The 20,226-nt window shown below is 34.6% G+C and overlaps 1 protein-coding gene across 2 annotated transcripts in view; it reads right to left on the bottom strand.

The window, feature by feature from the left end:
- LOC123548381 (A disintegrin and metalloproteinase with thrombospondin motifs 18-like) overlaps positions 1–20,226 on the bottom strand; it is a 156,186-nt gene that overhangs the window by 71,830 nt on the left and 64,130 nt on the right. For both annotated transcript variants that reach the window (XM_045335586.2, XM_045335587.2), the window contains exon 3: positions 4,374–4,711. In XM_045335586.2, the coding sequence (XP_045191521.2) occupies positions 4,374–4,711 (338 nt within the window). The remainder of the gene's footprint in view (positions 1–4,373; positions 4,712–20,226) is intronic.

The following is a 20,226-nucleotide window of genomic DNA, read 5'->3' as shown; positions in this document are numbered from 1 at the left end:
AGTTCTTCATTAACGATTCTGTCAATCATTCTGTAAGACGGCCCTATAATCATTAAATGAATGCAGATCAGGTGTATTAATTTGTCAATCATAAAACACTGTGTTATGAATATTTAGTTGGAAGAGACTAGAAAATATTAAACCACATTTCCAATTGTTATGGTTGTATCATTAGCCCTAACTATTCTTTGCTTGAAATGCATAATGTTTATGCAACCTTCACATAAACTTCTTACGTTGCTAGTACCTGACCATAATGAGAGAAAGGAATGAAACCATCCCAGCAGCTGTGTTTCAATAAATGATGGTGTGTTCTATAATAAAAACAATGATTTATGACAGTATTCTATAAGGTTTCAACATTTTCTCCAGACTCCATGACATTTAAGTTATCATAGTAAAACATGATTTCATATAAATCGTAAAAACTTATTTGTTAATTGCTGTCCTTTCATTCTTGTTTGCATAAATAAACTTTAATTTGACAGCAATTAAGTTAAAAAAAAACACTACTGTAATATTATTTATTACTCTCTAATTATTTAGAACTGCTCTTTTCTTTTCAAATGTCGGTCAGCGACCATCCTTGTTGTTACGACCATCCTTGTTGTTACGCTGTTTTATGCCTATACCTTCAAAACATTTATTTTTCCGTTTAATGCTTGTGCCCTTAAGATTATGCAAGTACATTTCAAGGGTGTTTACCTTAAACAAATACACTGGAACCCCTCTAAACTGAACAGCCTCTGGACCAGAGTAAACGTTTAGTTTTCAGGGGTTTTCAGTTTACAGGGATTTTGTTGATAGAATGTGTGCTGCATTACATAAAAATAATATACAATTACCAAACACCCCAATTCATTTTAAATTCTGACCTTGTTTAATTAAATGTATGAATACTGTGTTCCGTGTAGACAATTGTGACATTTTATTGAATCCTAAACCGCGATGCACGATGGTACAATGAAAAAAATGCGATGGCACAATGATGAAACAACGATAGTAAGATGGTGAAAACGGGATGGCATGATGATAAAATCGCGATGGTACGATGGTGAAATGTCGATGTAATATCGCGTTTTCACCATCGTACCATCGCGTTTTCACCATTGTGTCACAGCGTTATCACCATTGTGCCATCGCGTTATCACCATCGAACCATCGCATTTCACCATCATACCATCGCGGTTTCATCATCATACCACTGCGTTTTCACCATCGTTCCATCACATTATCACCATCGTACCATCGCAGTTTCACCGTCGTACCATCGCGTTTTCACCATCATACCATCTCCTGGTTAGAAATGAGTAGTTCCGTGCACTAGTATTTTTGTCAACAATAGATGAATGTATCTCAATGTATTTTGTGAGAAGAAATTTACCATTTAGATTCTGCTGTTTTGCAAACTGTTTTACAAAATGTTCAGTGCTCAGTTCATTAAACCTGTGTAAAATCTTCAAGGCCACGTCCTTTGTATTTTATGTATGCATGAAAGTAAATAAAAGCTGTGTGTAATAGTTCTTGTTAGGATGTAGAAGGTACATAGTACAATGTGAAAATGAGCTTGTATCAAGCCTGTATATTACTGACACATATACTGTACCACTGCACATGACCACGGAAGGCGATGGTACGATGGTGAAAACGCGATGGTACGATGATACGATGGTGAAAACGCGATGGTACGATGACAAAAACGTAATATTACATCAACATTTCACCATCATCGTGCCATCGCGTTTTCACCATTGTACCATCATTGTTTCATCATCATGTCATTGCACCAGCGCGTTTTCGCCATTGTACCATCATACATAGCAGTTTAGGATTCACTTAAATGTTACGATTGTCCAAACGGAACACCATATATGAAACAACACCATGTAAGTTTTTATGGACCTGTTATCAATATTCTAAAGTAGAATGAATTCTGGTAATCATGATAAAAGCCATATGCCAAAAAAACCCTTATCATGCTGGACACGGCTGATTCTGCCTTTGTGACCAGTGAAGATCATGATCAGCCTGCACATCCATGCAGTCTGATCAAGATCTGCACTGTACGCCATTCAATCAGTATCTTTTTGGTAAACACCCCCTTTTAACAGTACAACAAAATCTGTTCAGTTTGGAGGGGTTTCCGTTTGTCAAAATTCCAAGACAAACCTGATTTATTTATTTGGTTTACTTGGTGAGCATGTGCAAAGTCATAATTACTACCGGGATTGGTTTCAGCCAATCAATGTTTGCCATTACTCGGCAAGTCGAACTGAAAATTCAAACAATATCTTACTATAGAAACATACTTGCTCACTATGAATTAAGACGATACTGTCTCTAATCATATGTTAAGAAATTCACCTTAAGAAATCAAAATATTCCTTGTAATTCAGTGTCTCTATTGAAAACAATGAAGTCATGCTTTTCACAACCGATTTTGATTTGTTCACTACGTTTTGTCATGAAATGTTGCTCACTGGCTGAAAATTTTCATCTGTATTGTAATCAAACTAAAAAAACATTGGCAAAATGTGCCCGAGGTTCAACTAGGGAACCATGGTTAACCTCTGGTATGCGAGAATGGATATTCAGGGGTTCGGTTTAGATGGGTTTCACTGTATTGCAAGCATTTAAGATTTTATTTGTGGTTTTGTTTAGACTAGAACAAAAGTACCTAAGAATCTAGTAGTACCTGTGTTCTATATTGACAACAGCACTCATTTTCATTTACTTTTAAGGCGATTATCACATTATGACAATTGGCAATTTCTATTAAATTTCGGGAATCCTCTAGTACAGAAAATCATGTGCTCGAAACAGCCAAAGAATTCAAAATAGCTCATGTGAATACTCAGTTGCACGGAAATTGTTGATCATCATTATGGATGCAGCACCTTAATTTAAAGGGAAGTTATTTAAAACTTACTTTGGCATTTATTATACTTCCCCTCAACACATTATTATGGAATGTATGCCTGAAGTGTGCCTAACTAGCCTATGTTGTCAAACAAATTTCTTCTCCAACCACCAAGATGAAAAAAATTGATAAAAGTACAGTGCAAATTATTAAATCATTTACTTTAATTAACACACATTATCGATGACATCTTATCAAATAATATATCAAAAACGTCCACCTGTGTACTAACTGCAAAGATTTATGACACTGGTATTGAAGTATTTGTTTTTTATCTTGATTTAAGATATATATAATTGTATGTATAACTGACTGACATGCTGAGTTAACAGTCTTAAAACAATAAATTCGAAAAAGCAATTAGAATGCAAAAACTTTGACACCTAGGTAGGTTCAGCCTTCAGTACTTGGTAGGTCTTAACCAAACTTGGTATAAAGGAAGAGTTTAAGCTGTGTTAAATGAGTTTTCTTTATTACTAAGAATTTTTATCAACATTTATAATGCAGCTGTAGCATTGCTTTTTTGTAACCTTCATAAAACTTATATATTTCTTGTTATTTTGCTATTTCCTATTTTTGATAATTGTTATCTCAGATATTTGTTATAATTATGAAAATTCAATCAATATAGTAAAAAGTTATTACTGAATATATTGTTTTTATTACCTCCCTTTATGACTCCCACTTCATGTGCAACACTAAAAACAACTCATGTAAATATACATATTGATAGCTGTTTTATCTGTCTTTAACATAAGATTAAAAACTTGCAGGAACTCGGTTCAATATATTTACAGGGGACTGTTTTAGCCTTTTATCAGAACGCTTGATATTTATATGTAGACAGTGCTTTTGATTTGAAATAACTTCACATTTTGTTTGTATCGAGGCTTGTTAATAGTTGCTACCATAACCACCAATATGGGTCACTCCTCAAGAAGACTGTTGGTGAATAGTGCATGATACAAAAGATGCTCCAATCCTGCTCCTGGTTCATTAGCATAAAAGGTGTAAAGCATAATCCGTAAATTGGATTCTAATCCCTATGTACCGTAAGTTATTTTAGCTTGAGGAGAATGGCTCGAACTCACGGCCCATAATCAGACAGGGTTACCACTGGACCACTCCGTCTGCTCTTTGTCTGTGTTGGGTTTAAGGTTGTACTGACATTATCATAGGTCATATGGCGACTTTCCAGCTTTGATGGTGGCTGAAGACCCAAGGTGCCCTTCCATGCAGTATTTCATCATGGGTGGGAATCTGGGTAGAACAACCGACCTTCTGTAAGCCAGCTGGATGGCTTCTTCAAAAGTTCTGAGTGAGGCTCAAACCCACATTGGTCAGGCGCTTATAGTGATGTGAAGTCAGTGACCTTAACCACTGGGCTATGCAGGCCCTTGCGTCTGCTCTATATTGCATTTGATTACATTGTCACAATAATATTAGAACTTACCAAGCCGTTACAAATAGATATAGATGCTGGATTGCTAGACTTTGATTTAACATGTCCTGTAAAGTGACAGCCATACACATCTTCCTGTGGAACTTCTTTCTCTGATTTTACTTGTTTTAAGGTCTGTCGGCGATATATCTTGAATCCTGGAGCTAAAAGTTTCTCGTTTTCCCACAATTCCAAGTCAAACATTTCCTTCCCGCCACTGATACTGATTTCAAGGGGTTTGTTTTCTCCGCCAAGTGTACGTTTTCTTCTTCGGACATAACTTTTAACATCGTTAACAATAATACCGGCTTTGTTTTCAATGACTTGTGGGTAAACGATTGTATACGACTCTGAAATGGATAAAATAAGTTGTTTGTAAAGAAACTGAAAATTCACTTATTCGGTACAAAAATAATCCCATAAAAATTAAACATAACCGAAACTATTATAATCACTTGCGTGACTGAAACATTATTCATTACCCGTATAAAATTATTTTTGTTAATAAGTGTTGCAAAATTTTTCATCTTTTGAAAGTGTTGTTATCAAAAAGGACCATTTTACATTGGAACTGTTTGTGACAAAGGTAATACTTTCTATCACCTTAAGCATCAATATGGAGTTCTTTTTCTGTCAGTTAGTAAGCCCATACTTAATGTTTCCCTTTTTTAGCTTAAAGATTAATCAAGTTTAAATAATTACAGCTCAATACAGGTTTTTTATTACATATGACTCAATTTTTGTATTATATAATAAAATTTCTTTCAAAGATTTAATGTCGTGGAAAATTAGATATATATAAGTCAAATCACTCAGATTACCTACTACATCAAAGCCGTTTCGCTGTGGGTTACTAGTTTTTTTTTCTATTTTCACACAGATTTTTTTCTTGCATTATTAGTTAATGGTGCATATGATCTTTAAAACTTTTTTAAATTGATTGAACTGAAATTATGAGAACAAGCCTATTACCTAATTTTCGCAGCTTCAAAAGTTTTTTTTCAGCAATTTTGAAGTAATATCTCATTTACACACATTTTTAACTACATAGTTACAAACCTATAATTATTTTTCCTTTTGTATCAATTTAGAATGAAAGTACACCGTAAATCATAATTATTAAAGTGATTTTATATTTTCTCCTCCTATATAATTGACTTCTTCAGGTTACCTTATTTCTGTAAGGTATACACCCATTCATCTTTCTTGCTATTGTACATGTTTGTTAGACTAGCCACTAGACTGATAATAACTATATTTCTATATTTTTCCCTTTTTTGACAAATTCAATTTCATAGAGACAAAAGCCAGTCTATTTTAGAGATTTTCACACAGGACTGATGTTGAAATTATCATATGATATTGGACATAGAATATCGACTGGCTCAGTTCACTACATTCAATCATAAAAATGTAAAAAGACATATCATAGTCTAGGAGCTAGTCTACATGTTTGTATGTACGATTATTTATAGTTACCACCGGTAACCTGTATTTGCGACTCCTCTAAAAGACTGTTTGTAATGTTAATTGGAGAATAGTGCAAGATACAGAAGATGCTGCAACTCCAGAAGCTTCCCTGGTTCTTTAGCGTGCCAGGTGTAAACCACCCATACATGGGACTCTTATCCCAATGTTAGTAATTTTTAGTTGGAGGAGCGGGGCCTTGAACACATTCATTACAGATCCAGCTGACATACTTATTATACATAATCAAATTTACACATACTTATTTTACATGCCAAGTTGACACATACTTATCTTACATACCAAGTTGATACATACTTATTTTACATAACTATCAAGTCTACACATACTTATTTTACATATCATGTTTATACGTACTTATTTTGCATACCAAGTTGACACATACTTATTTTACATATCAAGTTTACACATACTTATTTTACATATCCAGTTTACACATACTTATTTTACATATCCATTTATTTTAATTATATCCAGTTTACATTCTGCTTTACATACTTGTATTACAGATCTAGTATACACTTACTTCTACTGATTCAGTTACAACCCAAAATGGAGGTAATCTAATTAAAGAAATTATCATAAGTTTTATAAAGACTAGAAAATTCAAAAAATGATTTTTTTTCTCAGAGAGAAGCATCACCTACTGATGACCATGCTTACATTTTGGTAAAACATTTAGGTTAACCATGGTTGAACCATATAGTTTAAGAAGATTGACTGCTATTGATCATGATTTGAAGTAAGTTGACTATGATGTGACAATGGTCAATATTTTGCCATTGTAAATGACAATTCTCCTTAAATTTTATTAAGTAAGCAAGACAACCAATGAAAATCTTTTAAAAAAAGTGTATATATAATATAATCACTCAATCTTTGACAGCCACAATGATGGGTAAATTTGATGAAATTTATAAAAAATAGGAAATGACCACCTGTTGTATGCAAAATCAACAGAATCCAAATTATTGAAAATGATAGATGTAATAATGTTCAAAAACAAGAGATAATAATTTAATTAAAACTAAACTACCAATTTAACTGAAAAACACAAAATCTTTTTCATCTGTTGAAGACTTTTCTAGGAAAAAAAAGGGTTATAAATCATAATTATATAGGAGTATAATAATGAAAAAACAAGGGCAGATAAGATATCTTTTATGATTTATATCTTGCTGTCAGGATTATCAGAAACTATTGAAGGTAGATAACAAAAACATAGGCCTTGCACACCTGGGACCTATTGGTCCTATTTTCTGCTGCATCACTTCATCTGTCTAAAAAACTGGTAGCAAGATTAGAGACCAGTCTCTTGCCATTGGTCAATTTCAAATCTGTATTCTAAGAAATAACCAATCAGATACTTCAGTTAATGCACCAGTTTATGGACTAGTCTCCAAACTCTGCCTTATTGGTTGTATGGCTCAATGTGGCTGACTCCTGCATTTGGGTCTAAAAATATGCCTGTGTAGTTTCCTGGTCTGTGAATTTTTTTAATTAAACTCTAAAAGCTGAAATCACTACGGACATAATCTGTACTTATTAGGACCCTAACTTAAAAAATTAATCAACATTTTTTAAGTAATACTGTCTTGTAATATTTTCAAAAGAAAATTATGATTGCACAACTGTACAAAATATGCACTTGGCTCAGAAGAATCAATGAGCAATTTCAAAATTATCAGCTGGCATCACCGTTTTCAAGCAAGTTTTGGTGCGCTGAAAAAGCAATATCATTACAACATCTGTATGGGTACAGACAGGCACACATATAAATCAAATTTCTATTAAGATTTTCAAAATGATATTTCTCCTTTAATACATAATTTTTTCAAGATGCCAGCAGAAATAAGAATAAGATTGCACACTTGAGCCAATAAACCTGTACATACAGTTAGCTGATTATTCTGAAATTGCTGTTGGTAACAAAATCTATCATGTCTCTCCTCCTCAAGTTTTTGTTTGTTTGTTTTGTTGGGTTTATTGTCACATCGACACAATTATAGGTAATATGGTGACTTTCTAGCTTTGATGGTGGAGCATGACCCCAGGTGCCCCTCCGTGCATTATTTTTCATCACAGTCGAGCACCTGGGTAGAACCACCGATCTTCTGTAAGCCAGCTAGATGACTTCCTCAAATGAAGCATTCAATGCCTTGAGTTAGGCTGGTAACCCAGATCATGGAAGACAATATAATGACCTTAATTAAGATTTTTCAATCAAAGGTCATGGAGAACAAAAACACCTCACCCAAGATTTTACCTTACACATCCACCTGACTTGAATAAATCTGTAAGAATTCACTGAAAGTCTTGTGTTCTACTAAGGTAACTGGGTCTGCTTTTCAGCCAAATGCAGACATTCAATGGACCGTAACTTCAAGTTTGAACTAACAAACTACTTTTAAGCCAAACAACAAAATTTCACATTTGAAGTTATGAATGATAACCAAACCAAAGAATAAACAATTTGCTTTGTGAATATAAACCAAGGGTTTAAAACTCATATTAAATAAAGGAGTAAGGACAGTATTGCAATGGTACTGATCTGTACCAGAATTAAAGTACTACATAATCATGTAAAAGTAAAGAGTATAAATATATTATGCAGCTAGAAAAAGTGGAAGTTTTTATAACTAATGGCAATTACTGGATAACATTCAAATTAAACATTATGTTATGAGGATTTTATAGATTCGAATCAATGATAAAGTACTTTAGAGAATTATGGGTGTACTCACTGTATATCTACAAGTTTCATAAAATACATAATGCCTGACAAAAATAAAAAGAAAGGCAAACAAATGCACAAAACAGAGCAGTGAGTTACGAAAGTCTTCTGATAAGATAAGGGAAAAATTCTTACATCAATTTATTTTATTCAAGAAATATTGTTTATATTTGATATAAATGCATAATTTAAAACTTTATGTGTTATTAAGTTGGGTTTGAGACTATCACAACTCAAACTGGTCTCCAAACTTTACAATCGTGGTGCCAAAACACTGTAGGATATTGGGATGCCAGTCTAAGTAAGTCAACATATCCTGCAATGCTAGCTTGTTAAACAAGGCATAAAGAGAACTCATAAAATGTCACAATCTCTGCATCTACACTATCATGCTTCCTGCAGTGTTAACATCAAGCTGAAATGCTAAAGTTATTTTATGTTTCGCTACAGACATTATTTTTTTTATTTCAATGTTATCCAAGAGCATTAAAAGAATGCTGCGATATATTTTATGCCTATTTTTCTTATTGAAAATTTTCCTAAGAAAAAGCAACACTACAATATTCACATCAATGGTGAAATGATACAGGAAGAAATTTGGAAAGACTAAAAATTGTTTGTTGTGTCAGAAGCTGCGGCTGTATCAAAGTTCACCCAGTTTAAACTGAGCAGAGATCAGTCATGAACCAACAGCACCTGATTGGTTGTTTGTGGGCACAAATTTTGACTGACCAATAGCACGGCAGCATTCTAAGAGTAGTCTCCAAGCACATTTTTACAACATCAAGCCCATGCAATAGGAACAGCAACTAGTATACTAACTGACAGTGACAATATAGTTTGCTCTCCATGCAAACCACATGATTTCTGTGCCATTTAGGTTTGACAGGAGATAATTGCAAATACATCTTAACCAATTTGTCCTCCTAAATCCTTCCGAAGAAAGTGCGAGTTTCCTGTGGAGAATAGTTCTTGAAATCTCATTCTTGAAGCAGATACACCAAAGTAAAGTCAGTAATAGAGATGGAAGTGAAAAAGGTCTTCCTGTTCTTGATGTATCTATATATAGACAGACCTGTAGCCCCCTTGCCCCTCTCCTCAACTGCCCTCCCGGGTTGGCAGTGGTTAGCGGGAGTGAAAGTGACTTATTCTCCTGCTTTGTTAGGTGAAATAACAGTATGCAGTTAAATGATCTGTGAGCCAATTAGCATAAAAGTTGTATGATTATATTTTCTAAACATGAAATATTTACATCACTTTCTACTGACTGAATTATATTGAAATGTATCTATTTTTTTCTTGTAAAAAATCTTTTTAGCATGGTGTTAGATAACATTTGTTTGAAGTTGATATATGGTGTAAGTATCACTATATAACACTAGTTATTCTCATAATCGTCACAGTAAAATATAGCTGTGAAACAGAAACCCTGGACCTCCCCATGAGACGTAACTTGATCTACTGCACCGATTGTTACCGGGTAAAAGTACCCCCTACTCATTTTATTGAGTCTTACGTATTTAAGATGTATTTGAGATGGGAGATTTTTACAAAGTAGCTCTTGTTAACAAGTGCAAAAGCAATGGATTTCACCTTAGGTCTGCAACCGGAGATAATTGGCAATTTTTTATTTTGACCTTGTCGCCCGTTTCATTCATACTTTTTAATAAATTCAAAAGTACATAAAATATGATCTGTATGGGGTTACATTCAATACATTTTCTTTAATATCAATGCAGTTACTTCAGTCAATGGCTAATGTCAAATGTTCTCACATTTTCAGTTTTCAATGTGCTATAGTCTCAATAGATTCATATTCTTAAAAAATCACTAACCAGAAAGGTAACATAGCTGAGTTCAAGTCATTTTGTTTCAGTTTTATCCACTACATCAGGAACCTAGATAACTAATATCAAGGAAATGTATAAAGTATTTTACAAAAATAGGTCTCACTTTAAATGCTAATGCAGGAAAGACAACTTCTGTGAAAACATTTTGATATATTTACGGGACTTATTTTTATGACTTTTGTGGTTGTAAATTAAATCCCAATTAATAAATAAAATTCTATTTAAGAACCTTTATAAAAGAAATCCATGAATTATGTAAAATACTTTTGGTTGAAACAGCAATGTTTTTCTGGCCAGAAAACTATACAAGGAAGAGATTTTTATTAATTTAGACTAACACTTAAGGGCCTCTGTGACTGAGTGGTTACAGTACAAGGTCATTGATTTAAAATCACTTGCCTCTCTCTGGTGTGTCGGTGTCAGTTTGAAACCCTACATGGGATGAAGTATTCAGTGTCTGTCTGTGCATGAGACAATGCCTGTAGGTGTGCCTAGGGTCTTACTCCACCATTTTAATGTTTGGAAGTCATCACATGATCTAAATTGTGTCAGTGTGTCACTTAACCTTAAAAACCCTGCTAAATTTCTAAAGTGGACTGGTCTGTCATTCAATTTGGGCAATACCATTTATTATTCAAAGGGGTGTTTACTGAAAATTTACTGACTGAATTGCGAACAGTGCAGCCCATGATCAGCCTGCATGTTCTTGGTCTGCACTGGTCGCAAAGGCAGAATCACTTGCCGCCAGCAGGCTAAAGGTGAAACAATGCTGAAGAGTCCTGAAATGCTTGTTCTTGCACTTGAATACTGCAGTTCTAAATTGATAGAGTGCATAATTTGAAATGCAGATCTAATCGGATCTATTTTGTGCTCAGCGTGAAAACCAAATAAAACTCATATTTATGCTTTTAAGTGCTGTGTTAATATCAACTGTTTTATGTATGTAAGACGTCTATGGTGTACCATGTGAATCAAAAGTCTTCTTTGCTTCTTTCAAAAAAGTATGTGCACAAATCAAATTATACATGCAACCATAAATATGTACACACACACTTTTTTAAGCCTATAAATTGCATCAATTTAAAGGTACATGCATATTATGTACATCTATATGTACTGTAGACTTCATAATATTTGCGTTTGAATGCTGAAGTATATTTAAGCGTGTGTATTATTGTAACAGCCCAACATATTTTCAAAGTCTGAATGCAAAATAGATTTTTGACCCAAATAAAACACCATAGATATACGCACTAATCTGAACTTTGTGCCGAATTGTGTCATATTAACTGAAAAAAAAATGGCTTTTTCAACTGCGTAACTACCATCCTATAAAAAAATAATATATTCCTTGTTTGGAATAACTCGTTATTTAAGCTATCATTTGAGAAAAGAGTCTTCACATCCTTGTTAGTCATCAGGTATTATCCCAGTTATACATTAATCCTGTAAACATTAAAAAAGTATCGCTTAAATGAAAATGTCTAAATTCGGTCTTAAATCATTGACAGTTTAAGATTGAAGGAGAGATATTTCTAGAATTACTTACAAGATGACAATAGGATCTCTGTTCCCTTTTAAACATTATCTCTCCTCAATCAATGGATGGATGTCTTCCTACACAGGATTTGAGACAGAGGAACACAAAAAAATGGTACAAAAATTCGAAATAAATACACAAACAGCTTTTATTATAATCTTGATCTACAACTTCCAGGTATCAGTAGCATATAATACATTTTGTAAACAAGTAAATTTTTTCTGTCTTTTGACGTTATTATAAAGGGAAACACAAAGGGAATTATGACAGCTTCTTTACTATTCCACATTCTCTTCATAGCTCTTTAGAATGGTGGATTTCCAACCTCCCCCTCTGCTATAAGAAAGTGTCACAAGGTCCACCCAAACTTGTCCTTTATTCTGATGCTTCGAAACTTGGATGGGGGGCGTATAACAAAAATGACAATGTCCGTACTGGCGGAGAGTGGTCTATTGTGGAGCAGTCCTTACACATAAACATTTTAGAGCTGAAAGCTTTTCAATTTACAGTCCTGACCTTCTGTAAAGATATTTCAGACAAACATGTCAGAGTATTTACAGACAATACCACTACTTGCTCCTACGTGAATTGCCTAGGGGGGAAAAAGCATGAATTGAATGCTTTAGCTAGAGACATTTGGTTTTGGTGCATAGCACGAAATATTCACATTTCTGCGGCACACGTGCCAGGCGAACAAAATTCTGAGGCAGATGAACAATCGCGAACAGTTAATGATGACCTGGAATGGGCGCTGAAACCTAAAATTTTTCAATCAATTGAAATTAGGTTTCCGGGCATTTCAATAGATTTGTTTGCTTCTAGGTTAAATCACAAAACACCGCAATATGTTTCACGAAAGCCTGACCCAAACGCACTAGCCATTGATGCTTTTGCATTAACCTGGACAGATCACTTGTACTATATTTTTCCTCCTTTCAGTCTCATCCCACGAATTCTGCAAAAAATAGAGGAGGACGAGGCGGAAGCAGTTCTTGTGGCGCCAATATGGCCAACGCAATGTTGGTGGCCCAATCTGTTGCGCATCATCATGGATCAACCTATTCGGCTCCCAAATCCACAGAGGATTCTGTTCCTTCCACACAAGCCAGACAGAATACACCCTCTCAAAAAACTCAAATTAGGAGTTTTTCATGTATCAGGACGATCCTTCGCAGAAGGGGTGTCCCAAAAATGGCGCGCAAACTCATACTCCAATCCTGGAGGGACAGTACCAAAAGGCAGTATGACACATATCTCAAAAAATGGATTAAATTTTGTGGATCTAACATAAACCCACTGCAACCCCATGTTAACCATATTTTAGAGTTTTTATCAGGTTTATATGCTGATGGGCTGCAGTACAGGTCACTTGGTCTAGCCAGATCAGCAATTAGTAGTTTCCTCAAGATTTGTAGCAACATAGATATCAATAGCTTTGAGGAGATCACAAGGTTCATGAAGGGAGTCTTTGTAAACCGTCCAGCCTTGCCAAAATATACCGCTACATGGGATGTCAGCAATGTTTTACAATATCTAAAGTCAATGGATGTTTCAACTCTACTGCATTTAACATGTAAATTATGTATGCTTTTTCTTTTATTGTCGGCACAGAGATGCCAAACTCTACATTTAATTGAAGTAAATGATATCAAGATATCACATGATAAGATTACCATCCTGCCAAATCATCTGCTTAAACAGTCTAAACCGGGCACACACCTCGCTCCAATGCAATTCAAGGCATATACGCAGGACACTAACTTATGTATTGTCAGTACATTGGGTGAATATCTACAAAGAACTGAAACTCTAAGGTCTGATAAAAAACTGTTGATTGCAACAATAAAGCCCTTTGGACCTGTGTCCAAAAGCACGGTTTCTCGTTGGGTGAAACAGGTAATGCTTAAAGCTGGAATAGACAATTCGTTCGGGCCTCATAGCACCCGATCAGCATCAACATCTTGTGCAAAGTTGCGAGGCGTACCACTGCAGACTATTATCAGTACGGCAGGTTGGTCTAATGCAAAGGTGTTTGGACGGTATTATAACAAGCCAATTGAGCAGACAGAGTTTTCTGTCCAAGATGCAATTCTAGGACAATAGACTTATTTCCTACAGGTGTACTACATGTAGTTATATATCAGAGAGACATTAGTTCTGTGCATTAACATACCATCAGGTTTGATTATAAATGATTACAAATTCATTGTGTAGTTATTATTTGATTCGGAATTTATTATTATGAAGAACCATCTCTAAAGTCTCTGTGAGGCCCCATTAGGGAGTTATGTGTTGGATGAAATTGAAAAATTAAACGAGACTTACCTAGTAAGGTGAAGTTTAGTTGTAATTTCATCCAACACAAACTCCCTAAGGGGTCACACACCCTCCCAACCCATCCCACATCTATGATTCTTCATAAAACATACCAAAGGTGAAGATGTGTCGTTTACACGTTAACATCTTCACTGCTACTCTAAAGACTGATGAGTTCCTGCTGCTGGCTGCGTCATCTCTCTGTGTGACCCCTTAGGGAGTTTGTGTTGGATGAAATTACAACTAAACTTCACCTTACTAGGTAAGTCTCGTTTAATTTTTCAATTAACGAATCAGACAAGTCCAGGAAAGTGTAAAAACGAATTTGATACTGGAATAATATTTCATTCCGCCACCTTTATAAGCAACTAGGGGCCTCCATGGCCGATTGGTTAAGGTCGCTGACTTCAAATCACTTGTCCCTCATCTATGTCGGTTTGAGTCTCACTCGGGGTGTTGAATTCTTCATGTGAGGAAGCCATCCAGCTGGCTTACGGAAGGTCGGTGGATCTACCCAGGTGCCTGCTTGTGATGAAACAATGCACGGAGGGGCACCTGGGGTCTTCCTCCATCATCAAAGCTGGAAAGTCGCCATATGACCTATAATTGTGTCAGTGCAACGTTAAACCCAACAAAATAGATAAATAAATTTATAAGCAACTCTTTAGTTAATGAAAAACAATGAATTTAGAATGTTCTATCTCTTTCTACCTTGGCAAACAGCAACATTAACCTTTGAAACATTTTGCAACTCGTAACTAGTTACGATTTTGTATAAAATGCAGGCTGTATTCACATTCTACTTTAAACTATAGTTATGTGCCACACTGTGTGTAAATATTAGCAAAAATGAAATGATTATGAATATTACCTATTCTACTGAAATTAAACAATTTTTCTTTTCAAAAAAGCCGAGTTGCATATAGGATAATTATTTCATCCTTCACAGCTTAAATTTGCTTTCGTTTAAAGTAAAAAGGAATAAATTATGAAGAGTTATTTTTACATAACCCAGTCATATCAAATTTGCCTTAAACTGTCACTGAAGCAAAACTTCCATAAGTATAATGAGAAAACCCTTTAAATTCATTTCATACAATTTTAAGTTCTGTTTGTAAAATTTTCCTTTTTCTTGTTCGCAATTAAATTCAGTTCGTCATACATATATGTCATTTATTTGCCATTCATGAAAAGACCGAAAACCGCTTTAAGTCAATTTAGGACGTTCATACCTCTGATTTGAACTTTTTATTGGCCGCACTTTGGGTGGGCTCGAAGATATGGGTTGATCATAAACACTGTAATATACCAAATAATGAGTAAATAATTGAAATATTACTGCTGTAACATGTACAGATGACACTAACTTCTAAGCTGAAACCTTGCTTTTACACTGTGTCAAAATTACTTTAATGTGCTCTAAATGACTTTATCTTGACCTATATACGAACCTTTTTGCTTTCTAAATGATCTTTGTCAGTTTTAATGCAATTTCTAACAGAATTTTATTTGCACTCGGTTAACTTATGGAACGTTCCCTGGATTTTGCTGCTATTAACTGGCAACTTCCCCTCATGAATCAGATGTGTTGAAATGACTTCAAAATCGTCCAATACGATTTCTTCTTGGGACTTTGTCTGAATATCTGGCTGTGTACTAAGTACAGAAAAATGTTAAATAATCTTCAATTCTCATTTAACATAATTCTACAATGTAGGGGATTGCAACTAGACTTTAGATATGGTAAAGGTATGAAAGTCCATATATTACATATTAAACTTAAAACGCAATAAAATCCAGCACATATCCATTACACTGATACATTTGAGCTTCATGGCAGAAAGTTTTAAAGGTTAATTAAATCGTTTATAATGTCTGTAATTTTTGCATGCACACTTCAAGGACACTTAGTTCAAAACCATTTCCTAGCTGTAATATCTGCAAGGTCAAGGTGTAACCTTCTAAAGAAATAACAGAATTCAGACAGGTTGCACCCAGGTTTGCCCACAAAATAATAAAGTGAATGAAATTGTAAACATTAAGAAGTACAAGTGTTTTATAGATGTGTGTGTCTCAATTTGGTTAAATTTTCTGAACATTACACTTATCGAAATATATAAAATTATATACTGAAATTTTGTTGGTTTTTTTTTTCGTTTGTTTTTTTAACACGAGTCATTTACAACTTGCTACCTATCCCAAATCCCTCAAACAAATAAATCTAATTATACAGAAAATTGTTCTATGCTTTTCTGTCAATTAAGGTAACTGACGTTTTTGTTAAACTACTAAACCTTTATTTGACTATTTCAACTTAGTTTTTGCTCAAAGCTTCTAATACAAATCGTTATTTTACATTTTCGAGATGTTTCACAAACTAAACTGTATTTTCATAGATTAAAAACCACCTACATTTCACTAAATCATTTTGTGTTTTGACCTTTTTTTACAATAATGAAATTCTGAAATTTCGAAGAAAATATTACATAAATTTAGCGGCATGCCTCTTAAAAGAACTGCGGTAGTTGATTATACCTCATTTTATTCAAGATTTACGGACATGACAAGTGCACAGTGATTAGGTCCTATAAAACACAAGGGTAATTTAAGTCGCTAAAATACTTAAATTGTACAGTTTCACATCAAATTTAACATAAATATAGACGATGACACACTGTAAAAATGAATGTTTTTCTTGCCTGATAATACAGGTCTATGCATATATATGCCCAATGTAATTTCATTCATGCTTAAACGAATATTACTGACATGCATTTTATAACTTCTACTGGTCAATTCATAGCTCCTAGAGTAAAACTGATTTTAAATGGACTAACTGATTTTTGGTAATACCCCCATCACACTCAGCCACGTTCCCACTGCGTCCTCATATGGTCTCCATGGACGTGGAGGACGCTGTGGAACTTTGGCCATGTTCAAAGCAAACGCAGTGAGGACATGGTGGAATCAGGACGCAGTAAGAACTTAATAAGGATGCAGTTACAATCGCTTTGACTTAGTAATGACGTAACTAAAACTTAATTAATAGGAACTTAATTGACGTAGTACAAGCGTGATGCGGGCGGGACAGATTGCAAGATGTTCTCATTGCGTTGTCACTGGGTTGTCACTGCGTTCTTGCAAAGTCAATGGAGTTCTCACTACGACCCCTCAACGCTTGTGCCATGACCATGGTACGTCCGTGCCACATTGTAGAAGACAGCATTAGGTTGTTAATACGTTCTTTCGGTGCTTAACACGTCTATGGCACGTTTGCAATAGGTCCTCAACGCATCTATATCAGGTTCTGAGAACCAAGTATAAATACTGGATCCAATTCCCCCATCACTTCATTTTCAATCAGCAATGGATATGAATGCACATAATCAAAATAAACTTCTTCAGCAACTCATGCACTCTGCTACAAGGACAAAAGGCTTTACCTGATGCATTTGTCTTTGTGAGAAGGCAAAGAAGGAGAAGAAATAGAAGACAACATAGAACTTGCTGGATGCATCGCTGGCTTTAATTTCTGCTGAAAGAAGACTACACTTTGGCCATTATGACGCGGTGCATGGCGCAGTATTTATAAAAAGCTGATGAACGCAGTGAGAACGTGATGAGTGTGTGGTAAGCACAAGGTGCAATCTGACTGGTCGTATTAAGAACTTAGTAGGAACGCATTGGATGTGGTGCGCGCGTGAAGATGTGCATGGTAAGAAATTAGTGGGAACATGTAAGATGCAGTGAGAACCTGGCAGAGACACTGTAGGGGCGTAGTATGAACTTGAGAACTGCACAGTTTTCTAGTCTGACCAGTCCCCGCCGCGTTCATCAAAGTTTTGGGGACGCAGTTTAGTCTTCATCTGAGTGTGATGGGGGCATAATTAACATCATTTATCAAAAGTTAGACACACTGGAAATTTCAGTCCAATCAAATTTTCCCAGTTTGCGATTATCGGCATTATCCGATTTCGATATTCTCTGCTATGAACTGAAAGCCAGATGTTATGAGCTAGATTACTGTCCGCAAAATGTCAAAATTTCATACAAGAATAATCGCCTCAGAAATTTCTTACTGCCATCACGGGTCTACTTACTTAAATAATGAATTTTGAACGGAGTTTTATCAAAAGAAATGCATTATGACTATAAATAGAAACAGTCATTATGGATATTAACACTTCAAATATTGTGCAAAGTCACAGTCTTTGAAAAACTGTTAATGTAAGATACAGTATCAATCAACACTTAATTGATTTTATTTTTTTTTATTTCTCACTTTGAATACTTGAGTGCTAATTATCTAAACATAAATCAGTTTGAAAGCTGCAATAAATTCGATAAAATCTGCGTAATTGAAATTATTTCTATTTTTTAAATAACTGATTTTGCACATAAAAGTTTTGCCAAGTCACTGAAAAAAGAAACACCTTCTTCATCAAAATGACATTCATTAAAACTTAATAAATATTAACAGTCCCTGTTCAGGCTAAGAAATCTAAAGAAATGTTTCTTTCTTTCTTTTTTGAATTATTTCAAATACTGAGTAACATTTGTGTAAAGTTTCAATACTCTGAGTTGAAACCTTATGAAAATACATGTGAGATACTAATGTAAATATTTTGACCCTTTTTGCATATTTTTGCCTGAATCAAGGGCTGTAAGTCTGGTCATATTGAGTGAAATCCAAAATAAATAATTCTGAAGGCTAAGGAAAAAAAAAGTTTAGTTTCGTAAGTCTTTGAACTATTTCATATGCTGAATAACATTCCTACTAAGTTTCCTGACAATATTGTACAAAATGCTTTTAGAGATATAAGAGACAAAAAAACAAATGTACAAGGGCAAATCTACAGGTTCCTTCTTTTCTCCACCAACCCACCCCTACCCCTAAACAAACTGAGCAGGGTCTGTTCAGATGTTGTCCATATTCCCTAAAAAATATGGAGAGGGATGGGGGGGGCAAAAACTGTAATAAATCAAGAGGCATACCTATTAAACAATTAAATACTGAAGTTCAGTCTTTATCTAATGTTTAGGGAGAAGGAAAAGAACCAGAAAACCTTGCACAGCTTAAACACTGTTGAGAAAATTCATGATCAGAAAAAAACCTATCTATTTACTGCACTTGGCCTTAATACCAAAATCATATTGCAAGAAACAAATTATGTTACACTCAGTAACATTTTAATCAATCTTTAGATCAATAATTTCATATAGGTTTCAATCACTATTTATCAATTCAATTCCTCTTTAACGATCAGGCAATTAGGTCCTTAATTAATACACCTGTTCAAAAATAACCAATTAAAAATTCATAAATATTCAAGTCCATAAAAAATTCACATTAAAAGAACTTACTATATTTCTCATTACATAAAAGAATTTAAAGGTGATTTGAAAAATTAATTTGTATGGTTGAAAAATAACAATAAATGAAAATTTACAAATTTATTTTTCATTTCTTGTACACCACTAATTTGTTTGTTGTACTGGGTTTATGTCAAATGTCTGAAATGTTTGTCCTCCACCTCTCGATTCATGTGGGGAAACTGACTACAACTTGTGGAGAACACTTTTTTGTACTGGTACTGGTACAGATCTTAGATAACTTTAAAGTGACCCTAAAACTACGAAATACTTTTTAAACAAGAGGGCCATGAAGGCCCTGTATCGCTCACCTGACCTAGGAATCATCAAGATTAACATTCTGACCAAATTTCATTAAGATATGGTCATAAATGTGGCATCTAGAGTGTTAACCAGCTTTTTCTTTGATTTGACCTGGTGACCTAGTTTTTGACCCTACATGACCCGGATTCAAACTGGACCTTGAGATCATCAAGATTAAAATTCTGACCAAGTTTCATGAAGATACAGTCATAAATGTGGCCTCTACAGTGTTAACAAGCTTTTCCTTTGATTTGACCTGGT

This window comes from Mercenaria mercenaria, chromosome 6 (genome assembly GCF_021730395.1).
Source record: "Mercenaria mercenaria strain notata chromosome 6, MADL_Memer_1, whole genome shotgun sequence".
Taxonomy (NCBI): domain Eukaryota; kingdom Metazoa; phylum Mollusca; class Bivalvia; order Venerida; family Veneridae; genus Mercenaria; species Mercenaria mercenaria.
This window is presented reverse-complemented; position numbering and strand designations above follow the sequence as displayed.